The sequence below is a fragment of the Octodon degus genome, unplaced genomic scaffold (assembly GCF_000260255.1).
Source record: "Octodon degus isolate 3935 unplaced genomic scaffold, OctDeg1.0 scaffold00223, whole genome shotgun sequence".
NCBI classification, from domain to species: Eukaryota; Metazoa; Chordata; class Mammalia; order Rodentia; family Octodontidae; genus Octodon; species Octodon degus.
This window is the reverse complement of record NW_004524799.1, coordinates 403,043-424,458: the sequence shown is the minus strand read 5'-3', so window position 1 is coordinate 424,458 and position 21,416 is coordinate 403,043. Positions and strand designations below refer to the sequence as shown.

The 21,416-nt window shown below is 33.2% G+C and overlaps 1 protein-coding gene across 6 annotated transcripts in view; it reads left to right on the top strand.

Annotated features, from left to right (window-relative positions):
* Kdm6a (lysine demethylase 6A) overlaps nucleotides 1-21,416 on the top strand; it is a 201,491-nt gene that overhangs the window by 125,125 nt on the left and 54,950 nt on the right. For all 6 annotated transcript variants that reach the window (XM_004645303.3, XM_004645306.3, XM_004645307.3 and 3 more), the window contains 3 exons: nucleotides 2,289-2,323; nucleotides 16,358-16,451; nucleotides 19,072-19,198. In XM_004645303.3, the coding sequence (XP_004645360.1) occupies nucleotides 2,289-2,323; nucleotides 16,358-16,451; nucleotides 19,072-19,198 (256 nt within the window). The remainder of the gene's footprint in view (nucleotides 1-2,288; nucleotides 2,324-16,357; nucleotides 16,452-19,071; nucleotides 19,199-21,416) is intronic.

Sequence of the window (21,416 nt, the reverse complement as noted above, 5' to 3'; positions counted from 1 at the left end):
TAGGGATGTAGGTCAGTGATAGAGGACTTACTTGGTATACACAAGACCCTGGGATCCTTCCCTGGCACTACTGAAAAAAGTGCAAATTATAAAATAGTAAAATGAGCTTTTGAATGTATTTCTGTAGGAGATAACTTTATGGCACAGTTCATTTTTATAATAGAAAAAAATAAGTACCCTTACTGTTTCTAGAGTTATTAAGCAGGGGTCAGTTATAGTTTGAACTGTAGAATCAAAAGTAGAATCACAATTGGGGCTTTGCATTATGTGATTGTCTCCTCAAATAAGATAGTTTTTTTAGTATTAATTAGTTTTGTTAATTATAAAATTAATATACTCTGAATAAAATTTAATTTCAGGACCTCTTATGGCAAAAACTTATGAAGATTTTTGTTTTAGCTGAGACTTTCAAGGTAGAACTTTCACTTAGTTATATAGTTATGCTCCACTTTGAAGAGGACTTTTAGGATTGTAAATGTACAGTGTTTTCACACTCCAAAAGATGACACTGGATTTACCGTCTCATGGAATTAATGAGGTCCTTTTCGTTAAAACTTCAAACTGAGCTAAAGGAAGTTTGGAGTGGATGTATGAGATACTTACTAGCTAGCTACTAATCATTTCCCCCCTCTTCCTTCTTCTTTGCCATCTTTATTAGAAGAACAAGAAGACTGGGGGGAAATGGGCATAGATTTTCCTTCTCTTTCTCATCCTTTTTACCTATAATAGTCTTTCTCCAATAATATAAGGATGTGAGATTTGACAGGTATCGGAGCTGCGCTGGACTAGGGTATGAGAAAGAGATACCTTCAAATCTGCAGAACACACACACTCCTACTAGATAGCTCATATTATTATTTTACTATGTTTTTCCTTAAAAGCTGTTTTTCATCTTCTGAGGAGTATATCTTAATTCAACTTCATGTTTTAATTGATGTTTGATATTTAACTTAACACTGAGATGTAGTACTTTTGATCCAAAATTGTTATGGTGATTTTGAAGTTCCTTATGTAGTTTGTTTGCTATCTTGCTTGTATCACAGGTAACTTACTGTTATGTAGTTTAGCAGTTCCCAGCTACTGACATAGGGGCTAGCCATCAAGAATTTCTCACAGAATTGAATAAAAAGACAGACTAGAGTATCTGAGTCATCATCTCAGAAACCCATGTTTTTAAGAAGATTCCCAGGTGCATCTTCTCATTACAGAATCAGTGAGAGTTCAGGTGCACACTCCATATTATTACCTTTGGACCTTGTGTTTAAAAGTACACTTCAGGGCCAGCCAAATAACTCAGTAGATCAAAGTACCTGTAAGCAGGGGCAGGGTGTTTGATCCCTGGGACTGCCTTGCCAGCCCCGCCCTGGGGGATGTGCTGAGATGGCAGTTGAGACCAGGTGTGGTGACATGTGCCTGTGGTCCCAGCTCTTGGGAGGCTGTAAACAGGAGGATCACTCCGAGTCTGATCAAGTAGTGAGACGCTGAACACACTGTAGACCCTTCCCTAAAATACAGGAGGGGAAAAAAAAAAAAAGATAAAAGAGTCCCCTTGACCATTTTACATACAGTTTTGAAAGATTTACAGTTTCACAATATTTAAGTAGCCAGTAGCCAGTTTTGATTCTGAGCTCAGTTTTGCTTTTATTAGGTAGTTATATAGTTATGAAGAGTTGGAAATAAAAGCTGAAATATTGTTACTAATTTTATTTTCAACATTTACTCATTAATCTTGGAACTGTTTAATACTTGTCCTCCAAGTTGTTTCACATATTCTTTAAATGATGAAGTTTATCTAATTCTAAAAAACTGAAAAAAATAACACATACTCTCTGTTATTAGCAGTGTCACCATGGTCTATAAAATCTTTATGTTTATATGAAATGATACATCAAAAAATCTAGTGACTTTTTAAGCTTTAGTGTTTTTTATTAAATATTTAGCTTTTTTTAACTTAAAAGTATTTTATAAATACTATGTTTTGAAATGTGCAAATCATGAGGATTTTTATTTGTTTAATATTACCATTTTGAATTTTGTAAGATGTTCCCATTTATATATTGCTAGTTCATGATATTGACAAATTTTATTTTGATATGACAAAGAATATTTGCAGCTTCTTGTTCTTTAATGTTCTTGTTTGTGTATTTTACTGAAAGCAAATGAGTTTTATTCTCTTAATGAAATTTATATATTGTAGGTGGTGCTTGTCTTACATTTCATGTCATTCTTACTTAATTTACCCAAATTCTTCTGTAGTGCTAATGACTTTTTTCCATCATCCATTGCAGTTCAGTTTCACATTGCCCACTTATATGAAACCCAGGTAAGTGCTTTAACTTATCCAATTTAAAATACAAACAAATTATCACTCACTTCAAGCTTCAATGAAGTTAAATATATACAGATAATTTTTAATGGAGTTCTGGGATGTAAGTCTTACATAAATTTACATTTTATATTGATTAAACGTGGTCAAGTGAGTTATGTAATGCTTGCTATGTGCAGAGACGTTTTCATTTAATATAACTTGCCTCTATTTGATTTATAAGCTCATGTTTATTTTTAAGATTTACCTTATTGATGATGCAAAATGCCTCATTTTCTTTTCAAAATGTTTCAGATAGTTTTTGTAATGCATTGTTTTTATATAGTTTCCTTCCTTTTTTAAGATTAAAAATAGCTCCTCTATATGTCACTATTTGAAAGGCATACTAGAGTCGCTTCTGAAAGTCATTGTCATTACTTTCATGGCTACTTTTATTTTAAAGCCTTTTCTGGTATTAGGACATTTTGTTTTGTGAATGGCAGATTTTGCTCAGTTGATAATTAAAGGTAAAGCACATTTACTTTAGGCAGTATTATACTATAGAAAATTGGAAATAGTTGGAGTGAGACTGAATATTAGATAATTATAGTTTGTACATAACATGCATCTTAGAACAGTTTTAGAGAAAAATACTGTTATACATATGCATAATATTTGTTTTGATACTTTGATCCAAGTGTAACAGTAAGGTATATAAACTCATATCCAGGAGATGCAAGATCGTGTCGCAACCCATTATGTATATTTTTGTGGGATATACTCAGAACTTAATACTGGTGTGTCCTAAACTCATCTGTGTAGCAAAATCATTTGGAAAAACCTTAAAGTTCAAAGTTGTGAGGGGTACTTTAAACATTAACACCAAAGTCCTTTGTACCACCAATACCACCCATCCCCATGCCACTGAATCAGAAATGATACACATTGCAGTTGAATTCTGACTACCCTTTCGCCGCCCCATCCCCACCTTTTCTTGTTCTTGATTTGATTTGTCCTTAGCTGTAGTATAAGCTTTCTAACCTTTATTTTTAATTAATAAGTTTGCTAGTTGTAATTCTGTTTGTTTGACTGCTTTGAAATTTTCCTTCTATTTTCTTCTGGCCTTCATTGTTTCTTATGAAAAGTGGGCTTGTTTGCCTTACTGTTTAATCCTGTGCAGGTTATGTGTGGAGAGAGTCCTGACTTCCATTCATTGATTCATTTACATTTTATTAATCAGTCAGATTACACCCAAAAGAGCAAAGCTCATGACAAGCAGACTAATTATTAGTGGACAGTAAAATGACACAGTAAACATGTGAAAAGATTGAAAACTCTGCTTCACTGGTTATAACAAGAATTCTGTTTTTCGAGGTAAAAATATAGGGAAAGTAAAATGACTATCCTACATACTATAAAAATTTAGTTTTGATAGTTAAACCATTTTATACCATGAACTTTAATTATGAATATGGATTTTACAAGTTTAATCACACATGGTTAATTGTAACATATGTTAATTGTTAGGTATTAAGTTCAAGGGAAGTTTCTGTATTTAGGAAGAAGTTGTTCCACTAGTAAGTTAGAAATTCAGTATCATTTTGTAATCCCCTTGGGCCCTGCCCCACCCATATTACCTTTGTAACATTAAATAATACAATTGTAATTAAAACTGAAAAATGGTGGAATTATATTTAGAGTGATTCAGATTGGAGCTGTTAAGTTTGAGACCTAATTGGAGACTTAATTCAGTCATATAATTAGCTGGGGCTGATAGGAAGAGGGGGGCATGCGTACGTACGTGCGTGCGTGTCTGCGTATTTATTTGATATCGGATCTCACAATGAAGTTCAGACTTGTAGTGATCCTCCTGTCCCAGCCTCCCCAATGCTGGGATTACAGGCCTGTGCCACCATGCCTGGTTTTGGGGCCAGCATGGCATGCGGTACGAAGATGGAACTGCGGTCCTTGCACTTGTCAGGCAGGCGCTTAGACTGCTGATCTGTCTTCCCAACCTTACTAAGGCATTCTTATGAGGAATTGGCAAGTGTGATAATTGTGTGGTATTGGACTTACAGTATTTTAAGGTTAAAAGGAAGCCTTTTGTAGTAATGAAAGTATAGTAATTTAAAAATTCTTCTTGCTTAGAATTACTCATGCATTTAGGCTTGGGTAATTTTAGTCGGATGTCATCCTCCAACTCTGCGTTTCTATTTGTGAAGATCCTGCAGGACAGAGCAGGCCATGTCTTAGTAGGTTTTAGAAATGAGGTTCAGGTCATTTTTCTATGTGTATTGTCCTCTGATCTATACATACAGATAACTTTGTTTTTCTGTATGTCATACCCCAAAATATTATTTTTTTGAGAATTTATGTTGATGAATTAATCTACTCTATTTTTTGTAATACTGTACTCAAAGTAATATACTAAGTTTTATTTTAATAAAATAATTTGAACAGTTTACCATCTTAATTCTTAATAACTTTTAAGGTTCAGGATTTCTTCCTTTCCATTGTATTATTAAAATGTTATTTGTGGATAATCCAAAATGAAAAGGCCTGAAAGAATACAGTTCTTTCTCCCTCCGTTTTCCTACTGCCTGTTTCTTTCCCTAAAGCCACTAGTGTTACCAGTGATTTTCAAAACTCAGTGTAAAACTCAAGTGCATGCATGTGCATAATGAGTATATGCAAATTCATACACAAAATATCAGTGCACATAGATCAACATCTACACATGTATTTACATAAGTTTATTCTTTTTTTAAATGAGAGAAATATGTTTTTTTTGACATCATTGTAATTTTTTACTTAGTATTATGTGTTAGCAAATTCTGTCAGTGCTCATAATACTACTTTTTTTTTTTTTTTTTTTTTGCGGAACGAGGGACTGAACTCAGGCTCTTGTGCTTGCCAGGGAAGTGCTTATGATACTGAGTCATCTCCCTGGCCCCATAGCTACAGAAACATCGTACTTGACTCTCTCTCTCTCTTTTTTTTTAAAATAATACTACATTTTATATCTCTTCGCATATCTTTTTGCATAGATATCTCCCTTCAAAAATAGTTACAAATAATGCTACTATGAATAACACTTTATAAAAATTGTTACTTTCATTTCTAACATTTTCTTCTACCAAGCTTTAATTACCTACACATAGCTTGTATGTATCTTATGAAAATCTATAAAAATTCAAAGAAAAATCCAGCTTTACAATATGTCATGAATGCAACAAGATTTATTTATTTATTTATTGGGAAGGGTTTACAGGATGCTCAGGGTCTCACTACTAGATCAGACTCATAGTGATCCACCTGTTTACAGCCTCCCAAGAGCTGGGATTACTGGTACGCGCTACCACACCCAGTCTCAATTGCTATCTCAACGCGCTCCGTGGGGCCGGCATGACAGACTGTGGAATCGAACCCCCGGCCCCTGCACCTGCTTGCAGGCGCTTTAATCTGCTGAGCTGTTTGGCTGGCCCTAAGATTTATTTCATAATTGAAGGATAATTCAACATAAGGAAATGGGTTAACGATATAAATAAAATCGCTGTCAAGAAAACTGATAATACGGGAAGAAATATTAAGTTTTTAATGAATGGTATTGTGCACAGGAGAAAAAAAAATCTGTAGACTTTGCAGGGTAGAATTTTGGTATTCTGAAAAAGCCAACACAATAGATAAGCCAGTATCTAACTTGATGTAGGGCATTAAAGGGAGAGAAAACACACATATACAAAATAACATAACCATGGAAACAGAAGAAATTAAAAAGAAAAAGAAATTAAATCATAAGACACTACCTTTCAGATCTCTATGTAAGTGAATTTAAGAACCTAAATCAAAGGGATGATTTCCCAAGAAAATAACAGGTCAGCAAAATTGACTTCATTAGAATGAGAAACGTTGTAAAAATATAATTTTCACTAAAGAAATAAAATTACATCATACAGAAAGTACTATGCCCAGATGTTTTTTCAGGGGCATTTTAGCAGGCCTTTTAACACCACATAATTCCAGTGCTCTGTAAACTTTTTTCAGCTCATTGAACATGAAAGATAACTTGCTATCCCTATCCCCTTTTATTGTTTGTCATAGGGCTTGTTATTATATTAGACTTTGAGAGACATAATGTATTTGATTATAGTAATAGTCCTTTCTGCACTTGATGTCTATATAATATTTTAAAATATAATGCAAATGAAAAATCCTAATTATAAAATAGGCCATAGTGCTTTAAAATCTGTTAAAATACAGGAACATGAAATTTACCATTTAAGCCATTTTTAAGTGTATAATTCAGTGGCCTTAAGTACATTCGCAGTGTTGTCCAACCATTACCAATGTCCATCTTTAGAACTTTTCCTTCATTCCACAGTGAAACTCTACCTATTACAGTAACTCCTTATTAGACTCTTTACCTAACTCTTGGTAAATACTGTTGTACTTTTCATCTCTGAGCTTGACTACTCTAGGCATCTCATAGGTGAAATCATGTGTTTGTCCTTTTGCATCTGGCTTACTTCACTGTGCATGTTTGTAAGGTTTGAACATCTATCTTGTGTCAGAATTTCACTTAAGTCTGAATACTTTTCTATTATATGTATACACCACATTTTGTTTATTCATCTGTTAATGGACAATTGAGTTATTTCCATATGTTGACACTTATGAATAACACTACTTGAAATTTACCATTTGGGTGTGGGCATTAATTTCTTTTAGTATAAGAATTATTTTTATAATGTACAGACTGATCATTATTTTTACTGTCTCTGAACTTTGAACCATAATTAGAAAGTCTTCTATATCAGAAGATGTGTGAATATGTTGAGATCACTATTTTCAGTTCTTTTTGGTATATCCCCAGAAAGAGAAATACTCGATTGTGTTCTACATTTAATTTTTTTTCAGAGCCATCATATTGTTTTTCCTTATTCCTTTTTGAAGCAAGCATTACATTGATTCTCAACCCTGATTAAAGGCAGTATAATCAAAATGCAAATGAATATCGCTGATGAACATTGATATAAATACTTAATTGATGAATGAGTGCATAGATGCATTCGTGTATGTGTGTATGAGACAGGTTCTTACTGTATTGTCCAGGTTGGCCTTGAACTCTCAGAATCCTCCTATCTCAGCCTCCTAAGTGCTGGGATTATAGGTGTGTGCCATCACACCTGGCTAAAAGTACTGAAATATTAAACAGAATGCTGCATCTAAAAATGACTATACTCAGATCAATGCCTATGATTCCAGAAATGCAAAGCTGACTGAATATTAGGAAATTATTGCTGTCATGAATTAGACTAAAGATAAAATCAAATTATTATCAGTATAAATTATGAAAAAGTCTTTGAATTCTTAATGAAATTGCTCTCACATATAAGAATTGGGTGTTACTTTGGTGTTACTTGAGGGAAAGCACTAGAGACATCTTCACTAGAATCAAGAGCAAAGCCAAAGCCCATTTACTCATTATTGTACTTTGTACCTAAATGATCTGTAGGTATTAACCAATAGTTAGATAAGTCAGTTAAAAGTATAAATTAGTTCTAATACAGAAATCAATGTCCATCAAAGACAGTAATCAATGAAAACATAAATTAGGGGACAAAATCATTGAAGTATCAGCAATGTAGATTAGATTGTAGAAATAAACTTAAAAGAGCCACTATAACTCTTTAGTACAAATGTTTGTTCACCCCAAGTTAATTTGTAAGTATCACAAAAAAATCAATATAAAATACCAAAAAGGAGTTAGCTAAGTTGTAGTAAATAAATGTGCTAGAAAGCAAAGATAAGACTAAGTGGAAATTCTGTGTGTAGTAATGAGGCTCTTAGACATTAAAATATGTAAGAAAACATGCAATTAAAAGTGCATAGGGTGGGGGAATCTAATCTAGCTTGGTGATAGAGCGTTTTCATAGCATGCACAAAGCTCTGGGCTTCATCGCCAGCATTGTAAAAATAAAACCAGTGTGGAAGTGGCATGTGGGATCAGTGGGATGTAGAAATTGAGCATATGATAGCTTAATTTCTTGGGACTGAGGTGAGTGTATTAATAGTTCTGAGGTCATTAGTCAACAATTTGAATAAAGTTAGATCTACAACTCACTGAAGTAAATGTTTATTTTTTAAAAAAGGGTAATAAATGAAAACAAGAGACAACAAAAAAAGTCATAGGACTGTCCTGCTGCAACGCTGTATATGGTTAGATTTCTAAATTTCTGTGTAAAAAATGTAATTGTTTATTCCTTTTCTTTTGGGGGGAACCAGGGATTGAACTCAGCCCCTTGCACTTGCGAGGGAAGGGCTTATTCTACTGAGCCATCTCCCTAGCCCCTTTATTCCTATTTTTTAAAATATTTATTTAGTTATTTATTTTTTCTTGGTATTCTGTAGGGGCTTAAAGTTTAACATATTCTCATACCTGTTCCATGTTATGTCTAAGATGTTTGATATTCAGACAGATAGTGAGGTTAAGCTCAACTACCTATGTTTTAGGATAATAATAATAATCTTCTCTTCTGGAGGGTTAACAGCCTTACTTTGCAGACCAAAAATTAGAGAAAATGAAGGACTTCAAGGACAGCCAACATTTAGGCCCTTGCCTTTTTCGAGGTCAGTGAGGACTTAGGACATAGGAGAACCTATACTGTAACATCATGTAACTCAGTTGTGTCCCAAATTTTTGATCAAGGAGATTATGGGGCCACAAAAGAAAGTGATAGATGATGTAGGGTGTGCCTAAGGAGAGTCACATGGAGAGAAAACATTCTGCCAGGCTTTCTCAGAGTGCAAATTGGTCAAGGAATGGCCGTGACTCATCCACATGGCTGACACTGACAAAGGATCTACAAACTGTGATGCAGGGTTTCTGGATAAATCCTTAGAGAATTCGACTGACCTTGTCAGATATAGAAGTTACATTTCTTGTTACATAGGTCTTGCTTTATCTTGGTCTTAACCATCAAGCAGGAAAGTATAAAAATGAAATAAAGAAAGTAAAGCCATATTAATACGCTGAGCTGTAACAGACTCAAGTCAACAACTTCTGACATTGCCAGTCATGCAGAAAACCCATTCCTATTACGGACTACTGGACTATATTGGAATATTTTGCTGAATTCAAATGCCTACAATATTTAAATGACCATGGAATACTCTTCTCTGACAAAACTAAACAAAAAACGGGGATACAAATGAATGACCATTTTGTATCTGTATGTTTAAAATAGTTAGGATAAATATACAGCTACTTTCTCTTAATTCAATGAATAGAAAGATTTGTTCTAATAGTGTTTGTGGACAGGATATCATGTCTACATCATATACTGTGAATAACCACTAAGAAAACAACATACAATATATTAATTATTGAAACTGACCTACTAATTGGTTTTGTAACTGTCTCATTGCTATTTGTTTCTCAATAAAATTATTTAAAAAGAAAGTTCTACAACTCAAACCATTCACAGGAATAAACTGCAAATTAATCAAGCTAACAATGTTACAAAAAAAGAAAAAAAAAAAAAGATACCATATAGGTACTAGAGAAAAATGTGAAATCTCACCAAACTTGATATAGAAGACTTTCTAATTATGGCTCAAATTTTAAAGGCAATAAAAATAATGATTAGTCAGCCCATACAGTGTAAAAATAATTTCTTGTGGCAAAACCCATAAATTTCGAGGACATCTAAAATAGTGGGAGAAAATGTTTGTAGCATGTACTACTGACAAAGGGCTAATTTCTCCGTTGTGTAGAAAATTCTGGAGGAATAAATGAAACCCCGATGGAACAATGGGGTGGGTGCATAACCAGAGATACTTCATGAAAAAAGGAAACTATAAAAACATGAAAAATAGTAATGCAGATCAAAACTACTGAAGTACAATTTCTCACCTTGGGAATGCATAGTGGTACAATATTTCTAAAAAGCATTTGGCAATAATTTAGAAAGAATGTATACACTTAGCTTTTGACCTAACAGTCTTACACCTAGGAAACTACCTTGAGATAATGCACTCCAAGAGTATGAAAATGTATAGGCAAAAGCATATCAATTGCAGCATTGCTTGTAATTGCAAAAGTATTAGAAATCTGAATACCTATAAAGAGGAGCACGGTTACATAAAATGTGGCACATTCATGCAATGTGATGCTGTGAAGCCGTACAAAAGAATGCGGAAGTTTGTGTGAACTGATGCAGAGTAATTTCTAGTATATACTAAGTGGAAAAAAAAAAAAAAAAGCAAAGTGCAGAAGAGTGTATCTTTGTGAAAGAAAGCAAATATACATGTATAACCCAAAATGTATGGATGTCATTTGGACAGAATAAACACTAAAGGTAAATAAGAAATGTGATTGGTTACTTGTAGGTATAGGTTGTGGGTAAGAGTGTGTTAATGGGTTTAATGGGTTCATAGGGTTGTGAAATGTATAATTTTTGAATGGGTCTGACACTTAGAACCTTGCAGTGTTTAATATTTCCCAAAGTTGAATAATTAAGGTTAATAAGGATGTCAGGCAACCCAAAATAGAATACAAACTAACAAATGAAAACAATGTCATAAACAAAGTGTGCAACTATACTGAAGGGGGATGGGAATGAAAATAAGTAACTTAAAGAATTTTGTCAAAGACTGAAAGAATTAAGTCAAAGAATTTTGACTCTGAGTGAAAACAAGAGATAAAAAGAACTATAAAAATATCCTATACTATACTTACAGAGACATGGATTAGAAATTCTGTAATGACTAATTCTGAATATTAGGAATAAATAATGTTGCAAGTAACATCAGCTAGATTGGTACTGTCAGAGAGAGGCTATGTTGAATTCTGATACTGGGTTTAAATTGCAGATGTCAATATTAATTTATGGTCACTATGGATACAGTAGATAGGTAGAAATAGATACAGGATGGTATGTTGTATGTATACATACATAAATATATTTTCTAGCTCTGTTTGCTAAGATGACTTAGAAACAGTTAACTTTCCCCAACATTATTCCTCATGTCTTAGTGTCTAAATACTGTTCTTTAAGAAAGGGAACCAAGGAATTCCTGATCACCAAGTCTAATGACAGCTAAATAATTTTAGTAGTGATACATAAGGAACAGAACAAAATATATTAGTTCATATTGATATAAATGACAGATATCTTACTCTTGGGTAACTTACTAATTACAAAGAGACATCTTTCAAAATAATTTATCAGTATGCTTTGTAAGTGTCAAATAATGAAAGGCAATGACCTTTGGATCTGTCCCAGATTGGAAGAAAGTTAGACATAATTGACTGGACACAGTGTGGGGTACTGGATTGGATACTGGGCCTGAGAAGCAACATTGTTGGGACAAATTGGTGAAATCAGAAAACTTTCCTTTTAGGAAGAGTGTGTACACTTAGATTTTGACCTAACAGTCTTACACCTAGGAAACTACCTTGAGATAATGCACTCCAAGAGTATGAAAATGTATAGGCAAAAGCATATCAATTGCAGCATTGTTTGTAATTGCAAAAGTATTAGAAACCTAAATACCTCTAGTATATTCTCAATATTGATTCTATCAGTTTTCAGGTAGTTTGAAGTTCTGTTACTGTATTCTTGTATTTTGAAGTTGTTATTGTATCATCCTGATGTATTAATTAGCCCTTCATCATTATGAAATAATCTTTGTCTGGTAATACTTTGTCTTGAAACCTACTTTAATCTGCTCTTAGTCTTTTTATTTCAGCTTTCTAATGCATACTCTTTGATATCTTTTCATCTTTTTATTCTTAACCTACTTGTGTCTTGTAAATTGCATCTCATAAATACTGTGATTTTAACCCTTTTTAAAAATCATTTCTGCATTTCTTGTTCTTTTTTTAGATTGGTTTATATTTAGTTTGATTATTGATATAGTTGGATCAAATTAGCTGTCATACTTATATCTTTTGTATATGTGGGGGTTTTCTTTTGTTTGTTTTCCCTGATTTACAGTCATGGGTTTTTCTTTTTCTTTTTTTCTCATTGCTGAGGATTGAACCCAGGTCTTTTGCACTGAGCTACAACCTCCTCTTTATTTTATTTATTTATTTGTTTTTTGGTGGGACCAGGGATTGAACTCAGGCCCTTGAGTTTGCCAGGGAAGCGCTTAGTCTACTGAGCCATCTCCCCGGCCCCCTCCTCTTTATTTTTAAGATAGCATCTTAATGAGTTGCCCAGGCTGGGCTAAAACTTGCAGTTCTCCTGCCTCAGTTTCCCAGAGTGCTGAGATTGCAACCATATGCCACCATGTCCATCCAGCCTTTATATATATATATATATTTTTTAACATTTATTTATTGTGTGTGTGTGTGTGTGTGTGTGTGTGTGTGTGTGTGTGTGTGTGTGTGTGTGTGGCCAGCTCAGCCCACCAGGGGGCGGGGCTGGCTGGCATGTGGTGCTGGGGGATCGAACCGCGGTCCCTGTGCTTTGTCAAGCTTGTTTCAAGTAGGTGCTTTAGACCACTGAGCCATCTCTCCAGCCCCTATATTTGTTTTTGAAGAATTTGATTATACGATCTTTGGGTAATTTTAGTAATTTGTATCTGGGGTTGATGCCTTTCATCAGATTGGGAAAATTCTCGGTCATTACATTGTGAAAACTTTTTTATTTTATTTATTTATTTATTTTATTTTTTTTTTTAAATCTTGGACTCCAGTTACATGAGTCATAAACTGCTAGTGATTTAAACATCTTGCATGCATCTTATTTTTACTTCAGCGTGGAGGTTTTGGTTTGTATTGTTTACATTTCTTTAATCTGGCTACATTGTAAATCTGTTTTCAAACTTACGTTTTTTTTTTTTTTTTTTTAACAATCTGCTGTTCAATTTACCTAGTGTTAAATTAGTATTTTCAAATTCTAGAATTTCATTTTCTCTTTCAGATTTTCTTTTTGTAGCATGATTTACTGTTCATTTATTCATTCGGATTGCTTTTTTAAAAATTTTGGTCTGCAAACACTGTTAATGAGTCTGCTTTACAGTCTCCAAATTTCAGTGTCTCAGTCATTTCACGTTTGGTTTTTCTTAGCCTGCTTTTCTTTCGAATATGACTGAAGTTTTTCTCATAAGTCTTGTAATTTCCTCTTAATATTGGGAATTATATACTGTAGAAACTCATTATGTTAATTTTTTTCTGAAGATTGGTATTTTTGTTTTGTTTACCTGGCTCAGTTTATACTCTAAAGTTCATCACTTATGTGGCAGGTAGCTGAAGTCTCTCTTTACTTGTTTTAGGCTACTTGACATTTGTGTTGCAGTCAATGAGAGATTTGGGCAGTGTTTACATGTAAAATTGGTACTTCTCTTCTCCTTTCCAGAATTTCTGTGTCTACTTCCAGTTTTCCTGGTAGCCTCCAAGTCTGTTGTATCCCTCTTTAGGCTAGTAATACTACTTTCTTTTATTTGTGTTCCAGCCAGCCAAATACCATTTCTGATCTAACAGTAGGTAAAGATCCATGAAAAGGGGGTTACTATCTCAGGACCACTTCCTTTCTTTAAGTACTTTTTCTCTGGTTTTAAGTCTAACTTTGATCTTTCTCTGGTGCTTTTTGATCATTGTTTTTTTTTTTATCATTGATGTTTATATTTAATCTAGATTTTAAAATTGCCTGGGATGTTACTTCAGCATTATCAGAAGTAAAGCTTTTACTTAGCACTGTGAGCAATAAACTGCTACTGCTTAATTTGTATTGTAAGCATCCAACTTGCTTTGTCTTCACTTGCATAGTGATAAAGACCTATGTTGACCACCAGTTACCACAGATAGTACCATCTGCACATTACTTTCTTTGGCATGTATATTTCAATCTTGAGATTGCTGGATTGCAGCATATTCATATGCTTCATTTCATTAACAAGTCCCCTTTCAGCAGGACATGCGTGTTCTGTACCACATCCATTTTGTTTGCCAATTTGAAGAAAAAGAGATAGTGTGTTGTTTGTATTCCTATTTTCTGATTTCTATAGCTGTGTGCTTCACTTTTTTCCCCATCATTTATCGGTTGAGTTTTAGATCCAGTGCCAGTTTTCTGCCTGTTTTTTGAGTGATGTCTTTACTCTTTCTTATGACTTGTCCTGTTTTGGACACATTTAATAAGTCCCATCTCAAAGCATTATTGTACTATATCTTCTTCTCTTAGCTTTATACTTTTTATATTTAGATCTTTGATGCATTTGCCATTTTTTGCAATATGATAGGAGATAGAAATCCAACTTTGTTTCCCAAGATGATGCAGCCAATTTTTAAAGTATCACATTTTTTTATTACTGTACTAGAGTTTGGGGGTAACATTGACATCTGTTGAGATAGTTCTACAAGTTGTTCTTCCTTGCTATTTAAAACCTTCCTATAGTTCTCCACTGTCTTAGGATAAAGCCATTTTTGATTGGTATAAGAAGGGCTTTGTGAAGTAGTGCTTGCATTTTCTGCCTAGCCTGCTTGTACTGTAAACATGAGGACATTCTTGCTCTGGAAAATATAGTTATTGTACATACCACAATGTTTTGTTTGCTGGGTGTATTCTTCACTATACAGCAGTCACAACCATTGTTACGTGCATCATCTTAATGGGTTTTTTGGTCAGTTTAATAAATTGAATGAAATAACTTGGTCCTTGTCCTTTAGTAACTAACATTCTTAGTCTAGATTAAGAATTAACATTCTTAGTCTAGTTTGGCCGATGAATAAAAATGTATTTACTAATAATTTCAATGGACAATTCTTTAAAATGTTTACTAATTATATAGCTCCTTAATTCCCATTTATTTACTAATCTCTTTTCTTGATCCTTAGAACAACTGTATAGTAAGAAATATTACTACTTCTTTTATATCAATTTTTCTTATGATTTTTAATCATATTTGATTTACCTGGGTTCAGACATCTACTTTTATATTTGTACCTATTCTTTTGGAAAAAGACTTGTTTTCTCAGGCAGTTACAGAGTAGTAGTAATATTAATAAAAACATTTCAATCCATTATTTTGCTAATTATAAAAGTAGTATTTGTTTGTTTGTTTGTTTATTTATTTATTTATTTATTTTTGCGGAACCGGGGATTGAACTAGGGCCCTCGCGCTTGCCAGGAAAGCGCTTATTCTATTGACCAATCTCCCCGGCCCCTAAAGGTAGTATTTGTAAGTTTGCTTTTTTTTGGCCTTTTCCTTTTGTTTTGGGTTATCTTTAAGCTTTATGACTAACATTAATGGCTTTCAGTCATGTTAGTGCTTTTGAGAGACCAAGGGGTAAATGATTTCATTTGGAGATTTGCCTATGGAACCTTCAATATTACGAACATTGTTAGAGTAATAACTATGGGAGTTTCGATGTATTTAAAGTCATTGTATTGTAAATATGTAAATATTTTTATAAGCTTTTTTTTTTGCGGAACCGGGGATTGAACTCAGGCGCTTGTCCTTGCCAGGCATGTGCTTATTTTACTGAGCCATCTCCCTGGCCCCTTATAAGCTATTTTGTAAATGGCAAACTTGTTTTGAGAAAGTGTCTTTAAACTTAGATTTCAACTATTTTTTTTTTCACTTTATTTATTTATTTATTTATTTATTTTAAGCTTTTTGACAGGTGCTCAGTTGTTTTATTGATTTACTTGGAAATTTTCTAGGCAAACGGATTATGCAATTAGAGGTAGACTATTTTTCTAGTTTTATTAATATTACTAAATAAAGTTGAAGTTATTTATCTTATTAATGAAGTTGAACTTATCTTAGTTATTGACAGTTGGCAAATTCCTACAAGGTGATACTTTAATGCTTTGCCATAGTGCAGGTTAATTTCACTGGTAGTAGTTATTCTGGAACGTAGCCTGCTCAAAGCCGTTTACGTGTTAAAGAAACATTCATTGATGGAAGTCAGCACTTTCTTCCTTTCAGCTGGTCTTTAAAATATGCTAAAGCAATATTAACATTGTGTAATTCTTAATATATGACAGAGTTCTTTAAAGGCTATTATAATTTCATTTTTTGATAAATTTCTTTGCTCTTTAGAGAAAGTATCATTCTGCAAAGGAAGCTTATGAACAACTTTTGCAGATAGAAAATCTTTCTGCACAAGTAAAAGCAACTGTCTTACAACAACTAGGTATGTACTAGCATATATTTATCTTATTGTGCATGTTTCTCTATATGTCCTTTTTTAAATACATGTAAGGAGTAACAAATGGGTACCTTGTGTATTCCTTTTCCTTCCTTTGCACACATTTGATAAAATTAATTTGAACCCAGCATTGTTCCTGCCCTGCTAATAAGCATTGCCCATCTTCCAATCTATCTCAGTAAGACTTTTAATGCAGATGATCCTTTTAATATTTCAAAATTATTTCTAGTATTTAACTCATAATACATGCCATGTATGTACTTAGTAAAGTTCAGTGATTTGCCTAAAGTCACTTAGTGGTTTGTGAGGTTGCTTCTATACTTTTATCAATGCTCATTTATAAACTGTGAAGTTTTTTTTTTTTTTTTTTTTTTTTTTTTTGTGGCGGGTTCAGGCTGCCTTTTGGGCAGGTCTGCTTTGGCTTGAGGATGTGGGGATCGAAGCACAGCATCCTGTTAAACTGTGGAACTAAAACATTTTATCTAAAAGCTGTTGGTTATTTAATATGACAGATTGTATAAGCATGCGGTTATATTTTCATATTGAGCTTGAGGTAATCTGGCCATTTGGATGTTATGTATACGATCACCAGGAAGGTACAAGAGGAGCTCCTTAATATTTATTTATTTATTTTTAATGTATTTAGTACAGGGTCTACAGGGTCTCACTACACAGATCAGCCTCATAGTGATCCTCCTGATTTTAGCCTCCCAAGCACTGGAATTACAGGCACGCCACCATGTCCAGTCTCATTTGCTGTCTCCACGTACTCCAGGGGCAGGGGTGGCATGGCACGCTGGAGATCAAATCTCAATCCCTGTGCCTGCCTAAGCAGGTGCTTTAGTCTGTTGAGCTATCTGATTGGTCCCTTTAATATTTAATTTTGTTGCCTAATTATTGAAGTGGGATTTTTTTTTTCTGTATTGTATTTTAATTATCTTCTCAGTTGCTTTTCTTTCTTTTTTTAAGATCAGGGTAGAAACACTGTACAAATCATGTATTTTTAACTGACCTTTTATGTGCATGTTTTCATAAAAAATCTTTTATATAATTTAAAAGCAATTTAAGTTTAGATTTATTAATTTCATATTATTAACTCTACAAAATGAACACAATACCTTCATATAAAACCTTTGGTTTTAGTTTTAAATTTTATTCATTGGAAGTTTACTTGTATTGTCTGTATTCTTCAGACTTATAGATGAGAAGGTAGCTGATATGTAACTATAATTCCAGCATTCAGGAGCACACAGGCAGGAGGATCACAGTTTGAGAACAGCCAGGGCTGTACAGCAACTTTGTCTCCTGCCTGGGTTGTACGGAGAGAGCCTTGTCTCTCCGCCCTAAAAAAGAACTACAGAAGATCAAAATACTAATTTTTAATGAATAATGTGGTATTTGAGTCATGTGAATTTGTATCTTTAAAACAAGATTTTAGTACAGTAAGAATGGTTTTGATTCTGAAGTAAAAAGACTAAATGAGATACCTTTAAAATATTTACTCAGGGCTGGGGAGATAGCTCAGTAGAATAAGTGCTTGTCTCGCAAGCGCAAGGTCCTGAGTTCAATCCCTGGTACTGCAAAACAAAAATAAAAGCAAATAAAATACTTTACTCATAAGAACTTTTTGTTATCTATGCTGTTTATAATTGTTCAGTTTTGAATGTATTTCAGCTTCACTAAACAATATGTCAACAGCAAAAATGCATATACTTTTAAAATTTAAGAAATACATTGGAATGATTTTGGTTTGAGCTATTTGTGAATCATAAAACACCTGTCTTTTTTTGGCAATGATTTATTGAATTTCAGAATAGAAAAGTGAACTATTCATGGTTTTGAATAGAATATTTCTAATTGAGTCTAATTTATATCTGCGTAACTCTTTCCAACTTGTTTGTGGCTGTTAGTGAAACAGTTTCTTTTGGAGCCTGTTACTCTAGATCTTTTTCTCCTAGTAATGACAGTAGCAATATGGAAAGAACAGATCGAACTCAGGACCTTGAGTTTGCCAGGCCGGTGCTTATACCACTGAGCTGTATCCCCATGAACAGATGAGTTTTAATCTGAACAGTCATTGTTTCTTAGGGATAACATACTGGGTTAATACAGTGTCCTGGAAAGTCTTAAAATGTACATTAATTTTTACATGGAATAAGACTTAATATTTTATATTCCTGTTCATAACTTCAAGTTTTTAAAAATATCAATATTAGTAAATGACTACTTATAACTAATAGAACCATGTTATAATTTTATAATGAACATATTTGTTTAATAGTTTGTACTTATGGTTGTACTTGAAATCTTATACTGAAAAGGTACACTATTATTAGGGTATATATGACTTATAATCTACTGTTGGTATTTAAAATGTTTCAATTTGTCGTGAATAGAAGTTGTGCATTGCTTGACATTACCTTCTTGTGAGAATCAGACTTTTTTTATTGCCAAATTTGGCAATTCTAAAATTTTGGAGTGTGTACTCAAACCAAATCAGTAAGTTGACTGAAAAGAGTATTTTTATTTGTTTTCTATTTAGTGTTCTAAAAATAGAAGAACAATTAAGTAAAGTATATAAATATTTTGAAATTCTTTACTATAGGTTGGATGCATCACACTGTGGATCTCCTAGGAGATAAGGCTACCAAGGAAAGTTATGCTATTCAGTATCTCCAAAAGTCATTGGAAGCAGATCCAAATTCTGGCCAGTCCTGGTATTTCCTTGGAAGGTGAGATTTAGCAGATATTTGTATTTGGTTTTATCTATGGCAGCTAGGAGATACATCTTTATAATCCCAGCACTTGTGAAACTGAGACAGAAGGATTGCAAGTTTAAAGCCAGCCTGGACTACATAATATGATACTTCCTCTTAAGATAGTTGACATTAATATTCTGAACAATGTATTTTCTCATTTAAATGCAGTACATTGTAATAAAGATTCTTAGAAGTTAATAGTAAAAGAAAGCATTTTAATGTGATGATTTTTCTCATAATCTGGTCTTGCAGCATGTTTCTAATTTTGCTTAAATGACTATTTGACCATAATTATTGCTAGGTATTAAAAAGTTTTATCAAATATTTTTCGACAAAGCATTCAAATGCCTTTCATTGTGATTTCTACTGTTTTTCTCTTTACATATACTTAAGAGAACAAGGAATCTCTTAACTGTCCAATAGTTCCTCGGTAGCCAGTAGAACCTTATTATTTATACTTTTGATTAATAGTATATACAGTAAATAGACATTTGATTAATAGCATATCTTAAGTAACAATTCTACCCGAAGTGTCATAGTACAATGAAATTATGGATACATTTAAATTATGAGGCTTCAGTTTTCCTTTAAGCTATAGTATATAGTAGGATTGTATTAGATCAGTGGCTACCAGTGAGGGAGCTGTTAGGGAGGTACTACTGGCATCTGGTAGGCAGAGTCCAGGGATGCTGCTGAACATGCTATAATGCATGGGATAGTTCTTTAGAACAAAGGATTATCTGGATCCAAATGTCCTGAATCTGTAGTGAGAACTTTGAGATTAGATTACCTATTGCATACCTTCGTAGTACAGAGATTTTAATTTTATGATTTCCTTTGAAATTATCCTATGTTGGTTTAAGTTTTTTTCATGCTCTTTTTTATATAGGAATATTTAATTTTGAGTGAGTTGGCCATATAATCACATTAATTATTTATATAATTTCATTTTCCATTTAAAATTAGCGAAGTATGTTTAAGAGAATGGTACTATGATGTTTGCTTTAAAAATATTTGATTACTGATTAGTAATGTACAGTACAAGTTGTTTGGAAAGGTATCTTTTCTTGGCAGGGATTTTTTTCATCCTTCCTCATGCTTGTAAAAGTAGTCTAACTTGGATTGTGCCTAACTAAAGATTTGAGAGTTCAAACTTTGTGTTTCTCTTTTTCTGTAGCAGAAACTGTATCTTACCAACTTGTTATCTTTGTATTTTTTTGCATGACAAAATGACTAATCAATAATGAAGTAAATGAACTATCGCAACTCCATTTGTATTTGAGGTAGCACCATACTATTGTTAGGGTAGCAGAATGTGAAGCTTCATGCAGTGACTATGAAATAAGTCTGGCATCAGGAAGTGTGTGGGTTGCCTAGTTATTGCTTCTAGTTTGCAATGATTATGTATGAAATTTTCTTTATTGATTAAAAATAATCTATGCTAGAACATGTTCCTTTTGTCTGAAAGTAAAAGTTAATAGTTTAATAAAATTACCATACTTTGAATCATTTTTAGTATGCTTTTAAATTGAATTCTAGTTTTATACAATTAGTATATAGTCAGCTATACCTGAAGTTGCTTTTATTAATGCTTTTTTTTTTCCAGTTTCTTTTCTTTTCTTTTCTTTTCTTTTCTTTTCTTTTCTTTTCTTTTCTTTTCTTTTCTTTTCTTTCTTTTTGGGCGGAACTGGGAATTGAACTCAGGCTCTTGTACTTGCCAGGCAAGTGTTTATTCTACTGCGCCATCTCTCCAGCCCCTTTTTTTCAGTTTCATTCAACAGAATTTCACAGATTTATTTTGCAGTTAACTGCTTTTATGTTCTGAACCATTGAGATGCTTTTAATGAAATTTTTTGGCAAATTTTTTCAGATACTCATTTTTCTGACTTGTCACATAAGGCATACTTGTTTGTCATAATTTAATTTGGTTCAAGATGATCATTTTAGACATTCATTATTTTTCATCTGTAATATGATCCTGGGTCTGTTTAATACTTTCTTTGATGTTTACTTATCCTTTCTCACTGCCTTATATTATGTTCCTTCTAATCCATGTCATTGTGAGAAAATTTTACGCATAAATTATATCTTAGAGGGCGGGGGAGGTAGCTCAGCAGATTAAGTGCCTGCCCGGCAAGTGTGAGGTTCTGAGTTTAATCCCTGGTACCGCCAAAAAAAAAAAAAAAAAAAT